The sequence below is a fragment of the Archocentrus centrarchus genome, chromosome 6, assembly GCF_007364275.1.
Source record: "Archocentrus centrarchus isolate MPI-CPG fArcCen1 chromosome 6, fArcCen1, whole genome shotgun sequence".
Lineage (NCBI taxonomy): Eukaryota > Metazoa > Chordata > Actinopteri > Cichliformes > Cichlidae > Archocentrus > Archocentrus centrarchus.
This window is the reverse complement of record NC_044351.1, coordinates 34,053,780-34,076,862: the sequence shown is the minus strand read 5'-3', so window position 1 is coordinate 34,076,862 and position 23,083 is coordinate 34,053,780. Positions and strand designations below refer to the sequence as shown.

General features: G+C 43.2%; 2 protein-coding genes across 3 annotated transcripts; both read right to left on the bottom strand.

The window, feature by feature from the left end:
- Nucleotides 1-1,025: 1,025 nt before the first annotated feature.
- cdk10 (cyclin dependent kinase 10) lies at nucleotides 1,026-14,856 on the bottom strand. Of its 2 annotated transcripts, XM_030731241.1 has the most exons (15): nucleotides 14,701-14,856; nucleotides 13,228-13,459; nucleotides 11,786-12,067; nucleotides 10,134-10,206; nucleotides 9,963-10,034; nucleotides 9,726-9,828; nucleotides 8,798-8,879; nucleotides 8,372-8,439; nucleotides 7,341-7,393; nucleotides 6,012-6,081; nucleotides 5,782-5,841; nucleotides 5,314-5,437; nucleotides 4,548-4,687; nucleotides 4,323-4,375; nucleotides 1,026-4,225 (listed from the first exon to the last, which is right to left on the bottom strand). In XM_030731241.1, exons 3-15 carry the CDS (start codon nucleotides 11,882-11,884, stop codon nucleotides 4,131-4,133), a joined length of 1,092 nt encoding a protein of 363 aa, XP_030587101.1. In that variant the 5' UTR covers nucleotides 11,885-12,067; nucleotides 13,228-13,459; nucleotides 14,701-14,856; the 3' UTR covers nucleotides 1,026-4,130. The 2 variants fall into 2 exon arrangements, with proteins under 2 accessions (XP_030587101.1, XP_030587102.1); XM_030731242.1 differs by lacking the exon at nucleotides 10,134-10,206.
- Nucleotides 14,857-15,797: 941 nt separating this feature from the next.
- On the bottom strand, nucleotides 15,798-21,260 carry LOC115782029 (charged multivesicular body protein 4b-like). Its single transcript, XM_030731997.1, has 8 exons — nucleotides 21,255-21,260; nucleotides 20,878-21,124; nucleotides 19,301-19,397; nucleotides 18,892-19,009; nucleotides 18,506-18,632; nucleotides 18,191-18,318; nucleotides 16,317-16,443; nucleotides 15,798-16,221 (listed from the first exon to the last, which is right to left on the bottom strand). Exons 1-8 carry the CDS (start codon nucleotides 21,258-21,260, stop codon nucleotides 16,151-16,153), a joined length of 921 nt encoding a protein of 306 aa, XP_030587857.1. The 3' UTR covers nucleotides 15,798-16,150.
- Between the last annotated feature and the right edge of the window lie 1,823 nt (nucleotides 21,261-23,083).

The following is a 23,083-nucleotide window of genomic DNA, read 5'->3' as shown; positions in this document are numbered from 1 at the left end:
TTCTGAAACTGAGACTTTTCTTAAAAAATGAATTTGATCCCAGCAACGTGTTTAATAAAAATCTGGAAAAGTCGAGCGTTGCTTAAACACAAAAAAGATCAAATTAATTAAAGACTGAAAAATTTCAAAGTAAAGCTGGAGAGGAGAAACTACATGGACAGAGTTCAGCACTATACACTCACCAGCCACTTTATTAGGTACACTGCTTGCACTGGGTGGGGGTCCTTTAGCTTTCTTTGTGGCACAGATTCAAAAAGCTGCTGAAAACCTTCCTCAGAGATTTTGGTCCATAGTGACATGATGGCGTCACACAGATGCTGCACATCCATGGTGTGAATCTCCTGTTCCACCACATCCCAAAGGTGCTCTACAGGACAGCAGAGGACTCGAACGATGCTTTGAGTTTGTGACGTGGTGTGTCATCCTGCTGGAAGCAGCCAAAATGGATCCAAACAACACTCAGGTAGGCGGTGGTGTTTAAATCATCCTCAGTTGGTCCTGAGGAGCCCGGAGTCTGCCAAGAAAATATCCCCCACACCATCACACCACTGCCAGCCTGAATCATTGGTACAAGGCAGGACGGAGCCATGCTTTCATGTGGTTGACTCCACACTCTGACCCTACCATCTGAATGTTGCAGCAGAAATTGAGACTCATCAGACCAGGCAACATTTTTCCAACCCTCTGCTGTCCAGCTTTGGTGAGCCTGTGTGAGTTGGAGCTTCAGTTTCTTGTTGACAGGTGTGGCATCCCGTGTGGTCCTCTGCTGCTGCAGCTCAGCTGCTTTAATGTTTGTGTTGTGCATTCAGAGATGCTCTTCTGCGTACGGATGCTCTTCTGTAGTCTGCCCATTCACCTCTGACACCAGTAAGGGATTTTCACCCAGAGAGCTGCCTTTTACGGACCTGTGAAATCCAAGAAGCTGAGCACCTGAGGGGAAAGATTTTGCTGTCGGACTTGCAGCACAGAGCAGCTTCTTGATGCTGCTGGCATCAAGAATCAAATAAATATAATGAAACACAGGGTTGGAATGGTTCAGTTTTCTGCTTTTATTTACATTTTACAGTCGACCTTTTATTTTGGTTGTACTCACGAGGTGGCTGTTCACCCACTGCAGGCATTAAGCTGATCCTTCTAAAAGCATTGTTCCAGATTCTGATAAATGCTCTTTCCTCCCTCAGTTTCTCTGCCGGTGTCCTTCACAGGAAGAGCCGGGGTCTAAATGAAGCTCCAGGGAGATTTTAGCACTAAAAACATCACAATCCTGAAGGAAAACACTCGCAGTGCTGAATACAATACAACAGTGATGGTTAGAAAAGGTAATCTGATTGCTCCTTTAAAAAGTAACTTAGTTACTTTACTGATTACTTAATTTTGGAAGTATCTAAGATTACAAGTTACTTAATTAGTTACATTCAACAGTCACCAGCAAACCCCCGGACATCACTCCCCAAGAAGAAAGCAAAAATATATCTTTTTAATAAGGAAAATGACAAAAAGAGTAACACACATGACTTGGATGTTACTTTAATCTGATTACTGGATTGCAAACAGTAACTCGTTAGATTACTCGTTACCGAAAAAAATAGTGGTCAGACTAGAGTAACGCGTTACTGACATAGCTGAATACAACACACACTCCACATATGCACGGACACAATCCAAGCTACGATGGAGCAAAATACTGTCTTAATGGCTCAGCCACACTAGATTAACAGGACAGCAACCTCCTTGCAGCCAGGAAAAATCAAAATCAGTCAGAAATCCCAGGTGGGCATTCCCAGTTGAAAATTCAAACTGGGAACTCGGAAATTCTGACTTCCAACTGGAGCTGTCAGACATTTTTGAAGCATGAAGTCGGTTTGAGACAGCAGCTGACTGCGAGCGGTCAGTTTTTGGTCCCTGCTTTTGAAGCAACGTCCGAAATGCTTGTTGGAAGTTCACTGCACACGGTCTCCAGCCACTGCATTCCCTGCTGTGACTGCAGCATGAGCAGGTAAGGTCGGCTAGATCTTCTACACTCCTGCGGCTGATCTGTTTTCCAATCACTTTATCAGCTACTGTTACCAACTAACCCTCCTGCAGCTAAATTGCAGCCAGCTGGTCGACCGTATTCACATGATTGTTAATGATATTTTGGCTAGTTTTACAAGTTACACCACCAGCTAACGTGATCGATGATACTGACTTATGTATAATGAAACATGGTACTGAGCATGTAACAGCACAAAGCGCAGATGGATCACTAACATTTGCTTTCTACAGTAGTAGCCTGCATGTGGTGGTCATCGTGCATACTCAGGTATGCAGTACAGTTCTGCTCTCCCAGTTGTACAGGACAGATGACATACAGTACATACAATATTGCAGGACAGTCTAGTATACATCACATCTCTGGTTAGCCCGTGGTGCACACGGTGTTATTAATAACATGGTTTCCTGAAGTTACACGGAGCTCCTTTAGGCTGTTTTTTAAGTTGAACTATTCCTTAACATCTACCAAACACATTCAAGCATTCAGTATTTTTCCTCAAGGACACTTTTGACAGGACACTCGTCTGACAGCTGTGAGGATCAAACCTGAGAGATCATTTATTGTGCATCAAACACGTTAAAGGCAGATTCTCTTACGTTAATCCTAAATTCATCAATATGGTTCAACAACAACAATAAAACAGATTCCATGAAGCTCTGAAGAGAGTCAGTATCGGTGTCTGTACTCTACAGCTCTGCAGTCACTGCGGGGGGGGGAAATAGGAGACCTCATGCTCATAATTACAAGAAAAGGTCATCAGTCACCGCTGCCTGAGAAGATGGATGGTACACTGGCACCGGTTCCTGCTTTTATCTGCATAGTTTGACACAGTGAGGTTTTAATTATGTCAATGAGTAAGAGGTAATTATTATAACTGTCTGTGAGCTTCTATATCGATGTCTGCTCTGCATAAATGAAACACTGGCTGCTTCTGTTTGCTTTAGTTTATCCTTTTGAGCTTGTGTTTATGAGATCAGATTGGTTTAAAGGGACCTGTTCAGCTTTTCATAATTTTCTGTCAATAGACACTGTTCCAACTGTTTATTGAGTTCATACTGAACATGGTCAAAGTTTTAAATAAGTAATGTCAAAAGCTCAGGCTTTAAACTGCTCTAAGATCGTGGACATTTATGATGTCAGAGAGTGGGGATATCCCCAATATGGCCATCTCAGGCACAGCAAGCCCCGCCCACCTGCTGTTCAGACCTTCTGTTAATTAGGGAAAGAGCGATTAGTAGAAAGCTGGCTTAACTCTTTCCCCCTCTGGAAGCCTCCTAAGGCTAACCTTTGTTTCCCCTCAATGAACTGAGAGGTTTCTGTTAGATTTTAAAGCTTCCTTCCAGAACAAGACGAGGTCAGTGAGGGGGATTCAGCCCACAGAGCTTAGCTAGGGCTACCCTTGGAAAACCCTGGAACGTGTGTGTGTGTGTGTGTGTGTGTGTGTGTGCGTGTCAGAACTTGTCATTAAGTGTACAGGGGAGGTCGTCAGATGTCTTTATGCTTTATGGGGAAAGAGGAATTAAAAGGGCATGTTTCTGAGGATGAACTGAGAGGATGTATGAGGCTTATTCTGAACTGTGAATAATTCAAAGCCACCCTGGGAACCAAAAAGAGAATAAAAATACAACTGGAAATGAGCCTAATACACATCTTGAAATCTGAATCCTGCAGTTTTTTTCTCAGTAATTTAAGCTTCTTTTTTTTTATTATGACATCAAATTCATCACCTCTTTTCTTGTAACCATGAGTGCAGAGTTTGTGATTACTTGTGATGACCTTTCTCACAACTTTTACCTTTACAAGACAGTAACGCCGTCACAAAATCTGAAATGAGGCCTCCATCATTTCTTTTTCTTTGATGAATGTGTCGTGGATCCGCACAGCAGGAAGTACTATTCCAGCCTTTTATAATGTTCGAATGCTCGTTGTAGACTCAGCGTTTAACGCCCCCGTTTAGCAGTCCATCAATGCGTCGGTCTGTGTTCGCTTCACTAAAGCTGTGCTGGTTTGGATTAGCTCAGACCTCCACAGTAAAAGCTCTTCATGAGTGTGACCACGTCACCCACAGAGGTGCGTCTGTAAGTCCAGCGCTTCGTCACACTTTGCTCCTCTTCGAGTGGCTCTCTGCTGGAGGAGCCGCTCGCTTGTTGCGATGATGGGGGAACGTTGGCATCAGCTCCGGTTCACAGGCTGCAGAGAGAAGCACAGCGGCATGAACGAATGACTCGCGGCACGCCGCGGGACAGACGGACGTCGGCTCGTACACGTCAGCGATCTTTATACTCACGTAGAGGTTTCTCTTTGAAATACGAACTCTCCAAGCTATCTTTAGCCGTAGCTCTGAAACAGGAAGAAATACAAGAATAAGTTCGCGACAGCTTCAAGTATCACTTGTACAAATTCATCCATGTGACGCCCTTGTTCTCACTTAGTTTTATCAGAACTGCTTATACAGAATCCAGCCAGAGAGCGGCGGAGACGATGTTATCTCATGCAGGGAGGAGGCGTATACCTGCGCTGGGGGTTGTACATGAAGAGCAGGTTAAGCAGTCTGTGTCCAGCGTCAGACAGCCAGGTGAATTTATTCTTCAGGTTGTTGTACGGCTGCTTCCTCAGACTGTACTGACCGATGAGGGGAAGCTGAGAGAAACCCTGCAACACACAACAGAGCTCGTTCCTCAGCTTTGTCCCTTTAACGCCCACGTGGACTTTTTTTTGGTAATTTTAGCTGCAGAATTACAAAATCATTCTCATCTCATTCAATCGTTCTCAGCCCAAAATGGTCGAGGAGTTACGGTGATGTGAAGCGTACGTGCTGATTGTTCTGTCTGTGTTCAGACAGCAGCACCTCGTGAATGTTTTGTGCTACTGTGACACACCGAATATCCCCGTAAAGCTCGTCTTCTCTTCTTTTTGAAACAAACAGTAATGGGAGTTAGGGTCATTTAAAAAGAGCTCGTAAAATAAAGAGTTATAGAGATTACGACCTCTTACAGATGAACTGAATAACTGATTACTTGTATCGGTATCACATCTACATGTTGGAAGTATTAGATGGTAAGTGAACAGCTGGTTCTTGTAGTTGGAGGCAGGAGAAAGACCTGAGTGACTTTTCCAAGCATCACATCCCTGTGACCAGATGCCTGGACTTTTAAGGTCAACAGTAGTCCAAGTGACATCGATCCTCAGCAGCTTTGACCTTGTGTTTTCCCTGGGGAAGATGGATTTATAGTGGCTGTACAGTAACTCAGCAGCAGAAACATTTACATGAGACTCACCGGCCAGATGTTCTCATTGGGCGTTCCCAGCAGCTGAACGATCAGGTCGACCTGCTGGATCTCAGACGTTCCGGGCAGCAGAGGTTTGTGGGCCAGCAGCTCAGCCAGGATGCAGCCCACCGCCCTGTGAAGGCATCACATCGGGCTTTCATTTCCTGACGGGTCCTCGTGAGGCGTGAGAGGCCTTTTCTCTTTCACACAGCATTTTATTAACCCGGCACTCCTTATTGATATCTTACTCTGTTTTGTCTCTTATTTGGCTTCATCTATTGGCTGACCACATTTTTCAGAATGAGGGTATAAAACAGCTTCAACCAAAAATAAACCACCTCCATGAAGAGATGCTTTGATTGCACAATCGTAACTATAAAAAAGTGTCAGTGAAACAAGGCTGCAGATTATTAGATGCTTTCCTTCCATGTGAACTATATTGATCGTGAGTTTATGGATTCACATGCATTTCCTCACCACATGTCCAGAGCTGTAGTCTGAGTCTTCGTCCCCAGGAGGAGCTCTGGAGCTCTGTACCTGCATGAAGGAGAGCATATCGTGATAGCGGCCCGAGGTAATGGAGCTAATAAGGGATTATCGCCAGAGGATTACAAGGGAGTTTCCACTGAGGCTGCTGTTACATGCAGGGCACACCACGCACACACAGAAGGCCTCAGGTGAACTGGACTGAATGAGCGAACACTCACCACAGCGTAACCACTCTTGGCGTCATGGGTTGCTGAGGAATGCCGTACATCCGGGCCAGGCCGAAATCAGCTGTGTGCAGAAAATAAGCGACACTGATCAGCTCTGCAGCAAGTAATCTGATTTTTGAGCTTTTATTTTTTTATATTTGCCTTGTTTTTGTCCGGTGGGATGTGTTTGTCTCTTACCCACCCCCCCCCCCCCCCCCCCCCCCCTTTGTTTGTTTTACGACAGGAAACAATAAATATGTTGTTGGAGGAAAACTGTGCACACCAAATCTGCACCTGGATAAATTAAAAATGATTTTTTACTATTATGTGTTTTATTGTGTTGAAGAGAAAAGACTGCCCTAAGTTTTAATGTATGAATCACTAAATAATGTTCTCCTGCTGGAAGCAGCCATCAGAGGATGGGATGGACTCGGTCAGTATTGCTGATCATGTCCACAGTGCTCAGCTGGTACTAAGGAGGCCAAACCACCAACAGCCTGAACTGCTGATACAAGGCAGGATGGATCCATGTTGTTTATGCCACAGTCTGACCCTGCCATCTAAATGCTGCAGCAGAAACTCATCACACCGGGGAACGTTTTTCCTGTTTTACTGTACACTTTTGGTGAGTATTCAGAGACGCGCTTCTGAATACTTTGATTGTAACTCAGTTCGACTCAATTTTATTTATATAGCGCCAAATCATTTTCTGTAAACCCTACAGATGTCAGTGTGGGGAAAATCCCAGCAGATCAGCAGTGTCTGGAAAACTCAGAGCAGGCCGTCTGGCACCAACAACAATGTTCAAAGTCAAATAAATCACCTTTCTTCCTCATTCTGATGCTCAGTTTGAACTTCAGCAGGTCGTCTACTCGCCTAAATGTACTGAGCTGCTGCCACGTGATTGGCTGAGTAGATATTTGCGTTGATGAGCAGGTGAACAGGTATACCTAACAAAGTGGCACTGAGTGTAGGAGCAGAAGCAATTATAAAACTTATTTACTCGATATTTTATGATTACAGTTTGAATTTATGCAGCACATTATTTTCTCCAGAGTATTAACAAGTCTTTAAATTTTAATATTACAGGGGTGATGATGATGATGATGATGGTTGTGTGCTTTTATTCACTGTTAAAGACAAACTGCTGAAATAAAGGGACAGACAGCACAAAGCCATCTGAGCTACCGTTAAATACTGATGCCAACACATCAGATCAAAACTGTGACAGAGCGGCAGGTCAAAGTTCAACAGTGGCAGGGTTTGGGAGGTATGTTTGTACAGGCTTAAGGTGATTACAGTAAAATCTGCAGAAGAGAGATGATAATAGAGGTGACTCACCAATCTTTACACAGCCTTTGTCTGTCATCAGCAGATTAGACACTTTCAGGTCCCTAATAACAAGATTAGAAGATGATGATTATGCAGCATCGCTCTGCTCGCCTGCAGCAACAGCGCGTCTTTCCTCCTGGGAGATTTGATCAGGCTTACTCGAGCTGAATGGACAGTCGGTAAACAGCTTCAAGTCTTTCTGCTCGTACTATGAGCTAACTACTCTGCCTGCTAAAGGAGGGCAGTCCTTCACTCAGACTTCAGGCTCATCCCAGCAGTAGGAAAACTATGACAGAGCTCAAAGACTGTTTTCTTACAGCCACCTTTCACATGATTTTAGCCTCAGTTCAGTTCACCAAGTCACAGCAGCCATCTCCATGAACTTGACACTATAACAGGGTTTATACAGGAATCCTAGAGTTCAATTTACTACCTTTTACTACCCTGCAGAAACCCTGTGTAAGGTCATAACCTTACGACATTAGAGAAAGAGATCCCTGTGAGTAAGCACTTGGCAACAGCAGGGAGGAAGAAGTCCCCTTAACAGGAAGAGACTTCCAAACCTGAGGCACGGGGGGGGGGGCGGGGGGGCAGTCTGTCAATACAACTAACAACTTTGTAATAAAGCCGCATGTGAGAACGAGCAACGTCTGGACCCCAGAGGCTCCCTAACACAACATCCATGTGCAGACATCTGACTGCATGGATGACGTATAGACAATTTCTCTTTTGTGTCCCAAAAATTATTATAATAATTATCTCCTTGTTACGTCCACAACGGCAGCTCCAGCTGACATTTTCTTTGTTTTAGAGCTGCCAAATTTTGAGGTCACTTCAATTATCGTCTGTATCGTAACTTTCCGGCTACAGTGAAAAACTGATTAGTCCATTTTTTACCACCTGTGTAAAACTTCTGTACAGATTAGTGTGGAGTGACCCACACTTCAACACTGCTTTATAAAAAAATATTACATGCATATTTGGGTTAATTAAATAATAACAAATTATTACATTAGCTGTTTTAATGGTTTGAGACCAACCTGTGAATAATGAAGTTGTGGTGGAGATACTCCAAGCCTCTGAGCAGCTGGAGGACGATGCATTTAACCTGCCACACACACCCAAATAAAATTCAAAAACATAACGTAAAATAATCGAACGGCTGAGTCCAAAGTAATCATACTGTACACATCCACTAACATCAGTGCTTACATTAGTTTCATTCACTGCACTGGATGCTAATTTGTGTCACCTTAAAATAAAAAAAGCCTAGCTTCCTCAGGCTGGACATTTAGAGAGTTTAAAATGTAAAAAACCCAGAATAACACACAGTTTGGGCATTAACATCTACTGCACATTAATACAGAGGTCATGTGAAAAGTCTTATCATGGAGTGAGAAGAGCAAAAGATCCATTTATAAACTCAGATACGTGCAGACGCGACTTCAGGTATAAGTTGGACTCACCTGCGCCTCTGAGAACGGCGTCTGCATGTTCTCCAGCAGGCTGGCCAGGTCTTGTTCACAGTAACTCATCACCAGAAACAGGCTGAAAAAATCCACACACAGATTAACCAAGTTTACACCTGACAGTGACACAGGTCACAGAAATCAATCAGGGTAACGAACACCAGACAATTCATTATGTATACAAGCCTGAGGGGCCAGTTTCACCAGCAGAGCTTAAGCCTTAAGATCAGTCGATTGTAACTAGTCTGTTTCATAGTTGCATCGTCGTCTCCTTTTTACAGCAAAGGGACACGAACTCTAACCCTGAGGCAATCCTGACCCTGCATCAACCTTACAGCAAGCAGACTTTTAGATGAAATAGAAAGAAATGTGCTGGACATGCAAAGTGATGAAAGGTTTCAGTTTGGAGAAATTCATTTGAAATTTACAGAGATGTATACAAAACCACCGCCCAGCGACCAATCAGTGCTCATCACCATTCCCTGAAGATCTAGACTTCTGTGCACAAGATGGTAAAGAGGTTTCTAATGTTGATGGAAGAGCATCACTCAGCATTCGGCCTACGCACAGCGTCATCTACGTCCATGGATGCATACAAAGCACGTCCACATAGGTTGCATATCCAGAATCCTTTTCTCTACATGTACCCAAATACCTGCACAACTGACTCAAACATGCTACAAAGAATCCCTCTCAACAGTCTTCATGGTCGCTCAAAGCAATTTACCCTGCAAGCCAAATTCATGCATTAATACAGCGACTCTTCGATCACACCCACTCACAGATGATGCCGTAGCCACATATTTAACCCTGTGTGCAGGATCAACAGGAGCAACGTAATAAATAAGACTGTAACTAGTATTATGTGAATCTACATACTGCAGTATTTACTGTGTGTGTGTGTGTGTGTGTGTGTGTGCAGTACCTCTCCAGCTGGGTGCCAACAACCACCTCCTTCAGCTCCACTATGTTGGGATGTCTCAGCCTCAGCAGCAGGGTGATCTCTCGGAGGCTGCTGATGGGGATCCCTGACAGACAAAGAACAGGGCGTGGATGTTTCCACTTGGGGCAAAGACTGGATTTGAATAATTATATCTACATGTATGAATAAAGCACTCCATCAGAGACACGCATACAAAAATAAAGCATGCCACAGTCTCACCATCTTTCTCTGTGTCCATTCGGACCTTCTTCAGCGCTACAATCTCATCTGACTTGGTGTCACGGGCTCGGTCTGCAGAGAGAAAAGGAAATCGATTATTTATTGAGCGTGTTACACGTAAAACATGTTAGTCCTCAGCATTTACTGCGCTGCCTAACTACACTGACTTACACACAATGCCGTACGTTCCTTCTCCTATTCGGTTGAGTTTCTCAAACTCTCTGACACTTCTGCAGCTCCCAAACTGAAACGACAATAAGAAGATAAAGAGACGGCAACTCAGTGAACACTTCACAGCCTGCAGGCCTGTCAACAGAAGCAGTTTAGGGTTTTTTTTTTTTAATTATTTTGTTGTTGTCGTATCATTTAAAGTGTTTGTTATGCATACAAACACCGGAAAGTCCAGCTTCTCAAAAACTGTGAATTTCCTGCTTTTTTGCGCCACATTAGAAAAAAACTGAATACTTGGGAAATAGCTAGCGCTCCCCTGCAACCCAAAGTGCCAGCTGACGAAGAGCAAAACACTCGTGGCATTCACCTCAAAATGTAAAAATGCGAGGATTTCATCATTAAAGGATATCTCAAAAACCCGGCCCCCATCACAGCGGTAAAAACGTGTTTCTAGCTTTTTCTGAGACGTGTCGCTGGCATCCAAACTCTAACTTGAAGCATATCTGTAAAATAAATGCATTTTGTCAGGTTATAGACTTCATTGGTATTACTTCCAATTAAATGCAGCCTTTAAATGACTGGAAAATCTGTGCAGAGAGATTTACCGTCAATGCCGTTCTAACAACTTGACCTGGACAAGTTGGACAACCTTTTTTCTTTTGAACATAAATCAGAGTTTATCATAAGCTATCGTAAGTACTAAGCTGCTGCTGCCTGCATCAGGGCAGAAAAATATCTGAGTTTGGCAAATTTCATTCACAGCTTCCTCCTTTCTATCCTCATTTTAAAATCATTTTTACGACCTTTTCAACACCTTTGAACGGTCTGAACGCCTCACCTGCATCACTGCATTTTGTTTACAGCATTACAGGATAAAGTCTAAAGATTAAATGTGGTTTACAGACAGACATTAGGAAATGTTTTACACTTAAAAAACTAACAATAACACAGACAAGAGAGCTGCCGCTGCCTATCAAACCACACTGGGAGGCCCCAAGGAGAACTGGCTTTCAGGGGATTTTGTCATTAGCTGCATGGAAAACAAACACACAGCCTACAGGCATTAAGACAGACAATCCTGGATGGCTCCAGGGCCCGGGCTCCTAGTCCTAAAAAAGACATCCTGGATGTCAGGAGGGCCATCAGTGGAATCACTGGATGAGGTGGATTTTCTTCAACATGCAGGCTTATTTGCCATTTGAACCAAGTAATGGGATTGGCTGCTGGAGACAAACGAGGCAGCAAAGTGCGCAGACTTAAGACCTTTAAAGGCGTCCCGCTCATTGATTAATTACGTCTATGCAAAATGCAAACCTCAGTGGTTTATTTACCGAAAACTGTAAACACGACAAACTCACAATCAACAAAGAATAATGACGAGCAGTTTACCGTTAAAGATCGCCCACCGTGTACCGATTTCAGGCGTTAGCACAGTGTACGTGCAATCAGCTAGCATCACGATGAAATTATTAATACACTGAGTGAAAGACGGCTCCACAACCAGATTTATTTCAAATGCATTTTTTAACAAGGCAGCCAGATCTGTAAAAGTGCGTATCGTGGCTGATCGCGGAGGATCGTTAAACTACGAGAGTCCCGATCGGAGTTTGGCGTCATTTCTCTGCCTCCCTCCGCACGGAGCTCGTTCTTACCCGGTAATTTTGAGGCACTGTGAAAGTTTTATTGCCCTTAATGGACTTCAGCTTTATGGGGTCCGGTTCGTCCTCTCCAGCGGCGTCCATTGGTTTCATTTAAGAGCAGTTTTGTGAAACGTGAAGAGAAATGACCCGCAGAGCTTCACGGCGGAAGCTCACTCCGAGGTTTGTTTTGGTGCCGGGAGGACAACCAGCAGCTTTCCCGGAGTTTGTGACCAGATCCTGCGTCCGACATCTGGGTGAGACCTGCGATGTCCGCACCGAGTCATTCCGGGAAAACTGTAAAAAATTAATAAATTAAATTAAATAAACAACATAAAGAAATATTTGCATTTCAAAGAAAAACACGGGCCACACACAGTCAGCAAGAAACGTGGGAAAAAAAACACATTACGAATTAACACTGAAAAGTGAACAATTTTTGCTGAACGCTGCGCAGACAAAAAGTATATATATATATATATATATATATATATATATATATATATATATATATATATATATATATATATATATATTTTTTTTTTTTTTTTTTTTTTTTTTAAATCTAATCCTGGTTATTTTTCTCTGGTGAAAGTCCAGGGATTTTTATACATAGGTAAAAACAATAGATTAATACTAAAGATTTCCTCTGAGCCGTTTGCAGGCAGAAAACAAAATTATTACAGGACATAAATGAATGTTCCTTCACAACAGCAGTGTCACAAGATGAGGATGGAAAGCCTGTCATAACCAAAATCATGCAGGAGCATTTTCTCCAAGGACCTCCTTATTCCTGAAGCACCTCACCAAGAAGGAGGCATCTTAGTCTGACACGCAGTAAACTTTGAACTGCTGGAAGTTTCCAGGCCCTGGTCAGTTTCCAGTGTTGGTGGTAATCCAGTATTATCAAACTTGGCACAAGCAGTACGGGCCACGATATCCTGCCCTTTAGTTCCTTGTGTAGGTCAAGACTCTTTCCACTTTCTATTAACAAACCAATCGTCTTTTTCCATTGCACACAGTCCTGGAAATCCCATATCTCTACGTTTAACCCAAGATAAAGGTGCGTCATCACTCCCAGTGAGAAAAATTGAGATCGTAAAATCAGTTCCCCTTTTAGTCCAGGTTGTTCATGTATATATAAAATAGTAATGAAACACTGCATAGCTCACACTGATCTTTTCTCATGAACCTAATGACTGGATATGTGTAACTGACTGAATGTAACCACCACAACAACCAGAAAACACACAAAGTTACCACTAAATCAGACAGAGTGCAACAAAACAGCTGCAAAGACTCACAAAAAGACTGTGAAGCATCAAAAAATAACGACTGAAAAGAGGTGCAAAGCTCTGCAATTTAAAATGTTTACAGGACACAATAAGTGTGATTCAGCATTTCACAGCTGCTCACACACGCCAGCAAATCATCACTCCCCTCTCCTTCCAGTTTACCTGCTGTGACAGAACATGTGGAGTTACTGCCTGGTTGCAAACTTCTTCCCCACGACAAAGGGTGTAGAGTCCGGCCGCCGCTCTTTGACGGCCTCAGCTATCGTCATGTTGGACGGCGTGGCGTAGATGTCGTCCCGTGACGGCGCTGTGACGAGGATGACGGGTGGTTGCGGCAACGAGCTGGATGATTCTGTTTCAGTGGGGGGTTGTAAAGTGGGGGGGCTCGCTGAAACTGACCGGGAGAAAACCGTTAACTAACCTCGTACCTGTTAGAGAATATTAACATGAAGCGGAGTAAACAGTGATGAACATTCAATTCATGGAATCTCTCCAAAAAAGCCCATTCAAGTCATATTTATTTATCCTAGTCTTTGGATTTAATGTTTCCAGTAGTTTCAGGAAACATTTCTTTGGGCCTGTTTTCTTTAAAATGAGTGACACTTGTAGTACTTCCAAAGTTACTCTACAGTCAGAATGCTGTTTCTGTGCAGCTTCATGCATCCAATATTCATTTAAAACGTCTTCGCTGTGTTTTAATTGGAGGTCCAAGTGAAACTGTCGGGGTGAACGAGTTTTTGCGTTCACAAGATTTTCAGAAAAACTTGACCTCTGACCTTGACCCAATTATGGCGAAAATGTAATCAGGTGATCTAGGGGTCACTGGCCATCTTTCGTGCATATCTGGTATGAATCTGCCTGTAATATTGTTAACAAACAAACATAAAGACAAACACAGAAAATAAAAGCCTGTTCCCCTTTGGTCAAAATCTGCTGAGCACTGTCGCAGATCTGTTTTGTTTATTTGCAGATGTTATTTAAGTGTAAGTGAACGAGGTGAACTGTAACTGGTGCAGCATTACTGGAAGAGGTGAACATTTTAAGAGCACCATCACTGGCTGTCACTGGCCTTGCAGGTCAGGTGACGTACACCTGCTGACTAGAGGATGTGTTTGTTTGTGGCTGTACAGTCACAGTGTTTGTTTCATGCTAACAGCACCTTTAAATCGGATTGTACTAATGACTTAGAGTTGGTTCTGTGCCAGCATCATACAACTATAACACACAGGAACTGTGACTGAAGCTGCTGATGAGCAGCGACAATAATGTGGAACAGAACAGCTCTTTCCAGACTGTCCTGTAATTACGCAGCCCTGTTAGAAGAATCCAAGTACCAATACTAAGAAGTACCAAGTACCAATACTAAGAAGTACCAAGTACCAATACTGTGGCCAACTGCTGCTGTTTGTGTTCATGTGAAGTTTTTTAACTGGATGTTTTTTAAGTGATCAGTTATCATTATTGGACTTCTGACCATTACTCAGACCATTACACACAAAATATAACTGTCTACACTCAAAGTACCGATCATACATTTGGAGAATGAGGCTTAAAGCAGCACTGCTTCACTGTCAGCAGCAGCAGGTGCCATAAACTCACCACCAGTAACACTGATAAAACAACCACTTCCCTTACCTGACTCTTCCCTCTGACTTGCTCCAGACCCCATCGGGCTTCAGTCAGCTGAGGCACTGTTCATCTACGTCCACAGACATGATTCTTAGATTTCACTCGGTCTATACTAAAGCGCATTTGCGTAGCGTCTGCACTCATGAGGCTTTGCCAATCAGCTTCTTTTCTTCTCCGTCACTCCCTCTGTCTGGATGAGTGACGCTAATCCTGTGCACTGGCTCACAGCAGCAGTAAGGAGGGCTGATTTAAAGGGAGCACAGGATTAAGTCGTATAAACTGTTATTTAAATGAGAATTAACAACGACAAAATTATGCATTAATTATGCATGTGATCCTTTGTTTCTGCTAGCATCCCACTGGGACCTTTAAGCTACATATGATTTTCAGAAAAAGTTCAACTTTGACCTTGACCCAATTGTGGCAAAAATGTAATCAGGTGATCTAGGGGTCACTGGCCATCTTTTGTGCATTTTTTAGCCTTTATTTTGGTAAGGACGGCAGAGTAGACAGGAAGCAGAGGAGGCGGCATGAGTTCTGCCCAGGCCTGACTCGAACCCAGACCCCTGCGGTGGCCTTTGCTCAGCCCGGTGCCTCACTCTTCCTTTCTGAACTAAACAGCAAAGTAATGTGGACATCTACACTGGATGTGCTGTGCTAGGATCTGCTAGATGCTGCTGTGAAGCAGCTAATAGCCCGGGAGAAGAAAACCCGACTGTGCCATTAGTATAAACGGCACGAAGATGGATTCATTCCTAAAGTCCCTTTTTGGGCCTTTCCGATGTCACAATGTTGGTTACAAAAAGACAGATGAAACGAGGGTGGGTCTGCCTGTGAAGCCTTGCACTCATTAACCAGCGGCTTGTGATTGACAACTCGTTAACCAATGAGCGTGCAGTTTCATAACGAGACTAACAAAACAGACTTAAGTTTTTATTCAATCTGACCCAAAACTAATGACTGACACCATAAACTCCAGCTGTTTGCCCAGCTTCTTCTTCTTCTATAGGACTGGAAGACTTTTTGCATCCGTAGCTATCGCCACCTGGTGGCCTTCAGCTAGAATCGATCACTTTGAGATCTTTTTTAAGGACCTGCGAGAACCGTCCATCAGTGAAGAGCTTTATTTTTGAAAATTAGTCTAAGAAGAAGAAAGCACAACAGGGTAACAGGATGCAAGCCAACACAAAAACTCAAGACAGCAAACACATATGTAACACGTATGAACTGAGAGCCACTAAAAAAACAGCACAAGTAGCTTAGATTACAGGAAGCACAAGTTTCTGTCCTACCCTGTGCATCAAATTCATTGTATTTACTGACGTTACTGCTGTGAGAAGATGGTCGAACGTCCATGCAAATGAAATAAAACAAAAACACTCATGAACAAGAACATAAACCTGCTGCCCATTTATTCCATCCTGTGCTTTCCTAACTGTTGTACTGGATGCTGAGTTTATGAAGCGGCATTCGCCCAACGCCGAAGATACTCTAAATCATCCTCAATGTTATCTTCATCCACGTTGGCTTTGGGAAGGAAGGAAAAAAAACCCTGAGCAATACGTATAAATTTGTAGAAGCCACAGTAAGAATCACAACAAAGCCCTGCTGGGCATTCCTACCAGGATGGGAAGGCGATGCAGTTTTCGACACTGTGGGACAAAGGCCCCCGTCCTCTGCTCCGTCCACCTCAAAGAGGCTTTCATCCAGATTCTTTTCCAGCTTGTCCAGCTCTGCCAGCAGCTCATCCTGAGACAAACACACAGAGACACAGAAACACGCACACAGCAGCTCAGATCACAGCAAGTTTGATGACAGGAGGGGTGTACGAACAAAGCCAGATTAATGGGTCAGCCAGTTATCCTTTGCATTTTCTGAGAGTCATCCTTTAAACCTTGCCACAGTAACTTGGTAACTTGTGCTGAATACACAACCTGCTCCGGAGCAGGTGAAGAGTTTCGGTTTAAAATGAGCATTAAGCACCACATTTTCACTGATCCTTTTTCCAGACGACTTGCTCTGTGCTGCACGTTTGAGACGCCGCAGAACTAAGACATGCGCTAAAGTTACAGAAGGGGAAATTAGGCACCACACTGTCACAAGAACTCGTGTGCATTCACCTGGGATCTAAAACATGCGTGCTTTTATGCTTTTTTGTAAGCTATTTATCACCAACAACATTCAAATCAAGAAAATTTCACTTTGATCCGACACAAACTAGAATGACTTCCGCATCACTTTCTGTATCTAGCATAATATGTAGATACAAATAATGTTTTTTTTCTTTAAGGGTTAATGTTTTAGCTACTTTCTTAGTTACTATGGATTCATGCATATTATTATAATTTGGCTTATGAAGATTCTATTGATGTATAGTCAGTTAAAGTATTACGCAGAATTGTATGACAGCATGCAGAAATGTAAAGATATGGTCTGGTGGACTTGTTCTATTGTAGGTCTAAAGGATGCATCAAACTTTGTATGAGTGCACACAGAGCCTGAAGCAGAAAGCCTGACTTAAGCAGGGTTCTAGCCAGCGGTTGATCGCCTGGCGCTGCGCCATGCTGAGGTCATGCTGAGGTCGTCTGGTGCCGAGCTGAGAATTTCATCGGTTCGCTATCGGAACTCTTCGCTATCGCTACAATTAGCAACCGACCGCACTCCCCACGCCCTCCTCCCCATTGCTAATACCAGACTGATTTGTTTTCTCTTGCTAGATTGCTGCGCTATAGTATTCGTTCACTGCGATTTGCGATCTACCACCGGGCACAGCCAGTTTCGTTCACAAAGTGCAGGCATGATCTTGCAATGGTCCTCACGCTTCACGCTCAATCTTGCGTGGCGTCAGAAAGCAAAATGGCGACTAGCATGAAAGCGAGAGGGAAGAAGAGGAAAAACAGGAGCAATGCGACAATTTTGAGGTTCCTATTAAACATGAATTCTCATGAGCTCAGTGTTGCCAACTTAGTGACTTTGTTGCTAGATTTAGCAACATTTTTTTTTTTCCCAAAAAGCAACAAGCCAACAACTTTTTCTGGTGACTTTAGTGACTTCTGTTGGTAGTCCGGAAGCACTCGTACCGCATCCCATCGTACGCTTTGGCATTGCCCGGACCTTGCTTCGACCTTGCCCCCCAATTTGGCAAGCTAATTAGCATTAGCCCCATTATCCCACACTCGTGCCGGGCTGAAATTTTTTTCTGGCTAGAACCCTGTAAAGAGTAACAACCATTAATGTGTGACTCAGACTTTAGGTTTTGTCGAGCCAGCTAACACAAAGAAAGTGTGGCTTTGTAGGTTGTTACAAATCTTGCAAATATATTGTTAAAAAAAAAAGAAGGAATTTGCCTGAACTTTTGCATTCAACTATGTAATAATTTAGCAAATCACACTGACCCAAATCAGGCAAACAGCTAAATACAAGTGGACACTAGAAGTCACACAAACTGAAAATCACAGCAATCACAAAAGTCCCAAGAAATTAAGATTATCCTCACCTCATTAAATTCCACTTCAAAGCTCACAGCTGTGTAGATGCTGTCTTGCATGTCTTCGGTCACGTCCTGTTCCTCCATAATGTCCTTCATCAGGTCATTTACCTTGTTGATGATTTCTCTGCAAAAGCCTGCAGGCAGCAGTAGTTAACAGATTTGCCTAACACAATAAAGATTCCCGGTTTGAGCCCGGGAGGACACACAAATTCCCGACAGTGTTGTGCCATCTTCATCCGTGTTGGATTTGGGGAAGAAAATAAAATCGTGAGCAACCCGCAACTGTACGAATCACGAGAAAGCTCTGCTGGGAAATCTTACCAGGATGGGAAGGCGGTGCAGAGGTCAACACTTTGGGACAAAGGACCCCGTCCTCTGATCCGTCCGCCTCAAAGAGGTTTTCGTCCAGATTCCTTTCCAGCTTCTCCAGCTCTGCCAGCAGCTCATCCTGACGCACACAGAGACTGCGTGTCAAGTCCAGCAACACAAACTTATGCCTCACCTTGTCACAGAAGCTGGTGTGGATTCAATGTCACAATAAATACAGTTTATTGTTGAAAATGACTAATTTGCCTGAACTTTCGTATTCAACTACTGAATGATTTACCCAATTTCAAAACAGCACTAATACAGTTGAACACTAGAAGTCGTACAAACCAAGAATCACTGCAATCACAAAAGTCCCAAAAAATTAAGATTATTCTTACCTCATCAAATTCCCCATCGAAGCCCACAGGTGTGTAGACGCTGTCTAGCTTGTCTCCAGTCACATCCTGTTCCTCTGTAATGTCCTTCAGCAGGTCAGTGACCTTGTTGATGATTTCTCTGAAACAGGCAGTTTGTTTTATTTAAAATCATTCTCACAGAAATGAGAACAGCGTTTCCTGTGAGCTGAAGCCAAACTCATGCCAATGGCAATTTTATTTATATAGCACATTTCATTATACTTACAATGAATGCACTGAACACAGAAGATGTAAATAAAAAAATCTACGTAGGCTTTCAGTGTCTTAAACTCATGCACTCCAAATGGCACCTTACAGTGTGGCTGAGAGAGACTGCTTACTACCCTCATTCTTCTATTATTTCACACAATGCTGAAGTGTTTCTTCTCACATGTGTTCGTGAATCGATCTCATGGCCTTTACAGCGCAGTCAATGTACTTGATGTGTTTCTCGCACTGCTTCTTTCTTCTCAGCGCCTGCAGAGCCACTGGGAGGAGAGCACACGGCACATGAGTAGAAACAGACTTTGTTTTTTTAATTCATTTTTTTAAACCCCAAAAGTAAAGGCTGTAAAACTGTGAGGTTAAATTAACCGATGGGATTTTCTTTTCGAAATACAATCATATCCAACTGCTCACTTAGTTCTTGCTGATGACATGAGGGTTTAAATACATTTTCTAACCTAACAGATGAATCAAAAATTCAGTACAGACAAGAAGAATACACTGATGTGTGTATTATAATATAATACAGTCATATAAAAAGGATGTTTTTACAGGACTGTGCAGTCCTGTAAAAATTAGAAAAAGACTGAACAAGTATGGCTTCTTTGGAAGGGGTGCAGGAGAAAACCTCTTCCCTCCAAGAGGAACAGGGCAGCACGGCTTAGGTTGCATCTGAAGAAAGACTTCTGGAACAATGTCCTTTAGACAGATGAGACCAAAGTGGAGATGTTTGGACATAATGCACACCGCCACGTTTGGAGTAAACCAAACACAGCACATCAACACAAAGACGTCATACCAAGGGTCAGCACAGTGGCAGAGGGGTAATGATTTGGGCTTGCTTTGCAGCCACAGGAGCTGTCCAGTCCTCAGACTTGCAGTCATTGAGTCAACCATGAACTTCTCTGTTTACCAAAGTATTCTAGAGTCAAATGTGAGGCCATCTGTCCAACAGGTGAAGTTTGGCCCAAACAGGATCGTGCAACAGGATAACGATTCCTATCAAATCTACAACAGAATGGCTGAAAAAGAAACAGATCGAGGTGCTGCAACAAACCAAAGTCCAAACCTCAGGCTGAATGAAACGCTGTGGTGGGACCTTCAGAGAACTGCACACAAACCTCAATGAACCGAAGCAACACTGTAAAGGAGAGTGGGCCAAAAGTCCTCCACAAAGACGTGAGAGAGACGTACATAAAACCATAACTTCAAGTTATTGCTGCTAAAGGAGTTTCTAAAAGCTGCTGACTGATGGGGTGTGCTCAGTTCTTCCCAGGACTGAATATATATTGTTTGTTACCTTTTTTTCTGCCACTGCAAATGTAAACTAATAAATAAATAATATTTTACCAAAATATGAAGAGATAACCACACATTTCTGTAATTAGGACTGACAGTATGTATGAAACTTTTTCTAACTATCCGTGTCCTGAGGTGAATTAATAATGATTTCTTTGATCACACAAAATATTAGAACAAGCTAAAGCTAAAACAACACCTACATAAGCATTTAGCTCATTATAGCTTTTCTAACACATATTTACTATGTTTAGCTTCTTATCCATTACTTTTAGCAAGTTAAAATAAATGTATGAGCAGCGTTAGCTCTTTTTTTAAGCGTTATTTGGCAGTTTTTTGGCTAACATGATAATTAGCTTAATAACCCGCTAATTAGCTTTTAGCTAGCTCAACTGCCTGCTTGTATGCTTTAATGTTTATTTAAAGAAATATAAAACAGCTCACCTCTTCTGCTTTTTGTGCTGTTTTTCTTGGCAAAAAGCTCTAGCTGGTCAATTTTCTTGTTCAGAAACTCTCTCTTCTTCTCCAGCAGCTCCTCTCTGGCAGGAAGCTTCTCCATCTCCTGTTGGAGCTCCTTCTCCACCTTGTCCCAGCTGCTGAACACAGACAGGAACGTGGCTGTGAGGCTGGAGGACTGCCAAAACACGGCAACAGCTTTGGGGCTGCTGCTTTCAGGATCTCTGTCCTTCCGCTACCTGCAGCTTGGAAATCTCTTTCAAAAGAAAATACTGCAGAAACAGGTTATCACCATGGAAAACCACTATCCCAGTCCCATGTGGGAATACTGGGATCTATCTACACTGCGCAAGTCTTGAGTCAACCCTCATTTCTTTATATGTTGCTAGGAAAATGGGAAATATGTGTAAACATCCATACATGGAAATACAGAATATAAGGCAAAAACAGAGTTTGCACCAATCTGATGAGCATTAAGCAGTATTCAGGAACAGTTCTCCAGGCTCCTTGAAGGACATTCAAAGCTCTTCTTTGGATGTTTCTGCCTTTAGTTCTGTTCTCTATCAAAATGTTCCCCCTATGCTTCAGTAATGTTGAGGTCCAGGCTCTGGGGAGGCCAATCCATGACTGACTAAAAAAAGCATCTATATATATATTTCAGTTCAATTTTATTTATATAGCACCAAATCACAACAAACAGTCACCTCAGTGTGCAATTGAGTAATTGTCAGGTAAAGACCCTACAATAATACAGAGAAAACACAAAAATTAGACAACCCCCTATGAGCAACTGCTTGGTAACATTGGGACAGAAAAACTCCCTTTTAACAGGAAGTAACCTCGGGCAAAACCAGGCTCAGGGAGGGGCAGTCATCTGCTGTGACCGGTTGGGGCTGAGGGGAGAGAGACAGGACAAAAGACACACTGTGGAAGAGAGACAGAGATTAATAATAACTAATGATTAAATGCAGAGTGGGGTATAAACACAGAGAGAGTGAAAAGAGGTGATGAAACACTCAGTGGATCATGGGAACCCCCCCAGCAGCCTAAGCCTATTGCAGCAAAACTAAGGAAGGGTTCGACTTCCGGTCTGGCGAGCGAGGGAATGGCAGCGTAGGTGAACTTGCTCCCGACATAAAAATCTAAAATAGCCCACAGTGACCCGAATTCGTAGTGACTACGTACTAAAGTAAAAATTAAGAGTGAGGGCTTCACGATGCCAAAGGGGAAAAACAGTAAGAAATCTACACATGGTGAACCAAGTGAGGGAGACGGAGTCGACCAAACTTCACCTGCTAACAGCGCCGTTGAGGATAACGACATGCTAACAGACATGAGGGAACAAGCTAGCAACGCGAGCCTGGACCTCATACTCAGAGAACTGAGAGAATTTAGGAAAGATAATAATATGCAACTGAAGGAAATCCGAGAGGATATAAATAACACAAATAAGAGAGTCGAGGAGGCTGAAGAAAGATTACTGAATGCTGAAACTCAAATACAAGTTAACGAGGAGGCAGTAAAGATGATGCTCAAACTACACATGGAAATGGACGCGAAGTTAACGGACCTAGAGGGACGGTCCAGAAGAGAAAACATCAGCATTAAAGAGGGAGCAGAAGACAACGCCCCATCAGTGATGACTTTTGTGGAAAGCCTATTGAGGAGTAAACTGGAGATGCCAGATTCAGCGGAGCTGCGAGTCGAAAGAGCACATCGCGCTCTGGTGCCAAAACCGCCTCCAAATGCGGCACCAAGATCCATCGTGGCAAAAATGGCCAGCTACAGGACGAAAGAACAAATACTAAAACTAGCCTGGCAGAAACGTGGGTTTGAATACCTGGGAAACAAGGTTAATTTGGACCACGATTATGCACCCGAAGTTCTGAAGCAGCGGAGGGACTATGTGGAGGTGAAATCAGTGTTAAAGGAGAAAAAGATCCGGTTCCAAACCCCATTCCCAGCAAAGACGAGAGTTTTCTATCCAGAAGGCACCGTGGTATATGGCTCAGCAGAGGAAGCGACCGGCGACTTGGCAAAGAGGGGATTCCCGGTAACGGTCATCAAACGCCCGGAAACTTTAATGGAACAGATTGAGCATCTCTCGTGGCGCACAGAGAGAAAGACCAGGAGCCACAGGAGTGGGGAGCGGACCCGGGACTACAAGGAGAGACTTCAAGCGTTCAGACGCCAA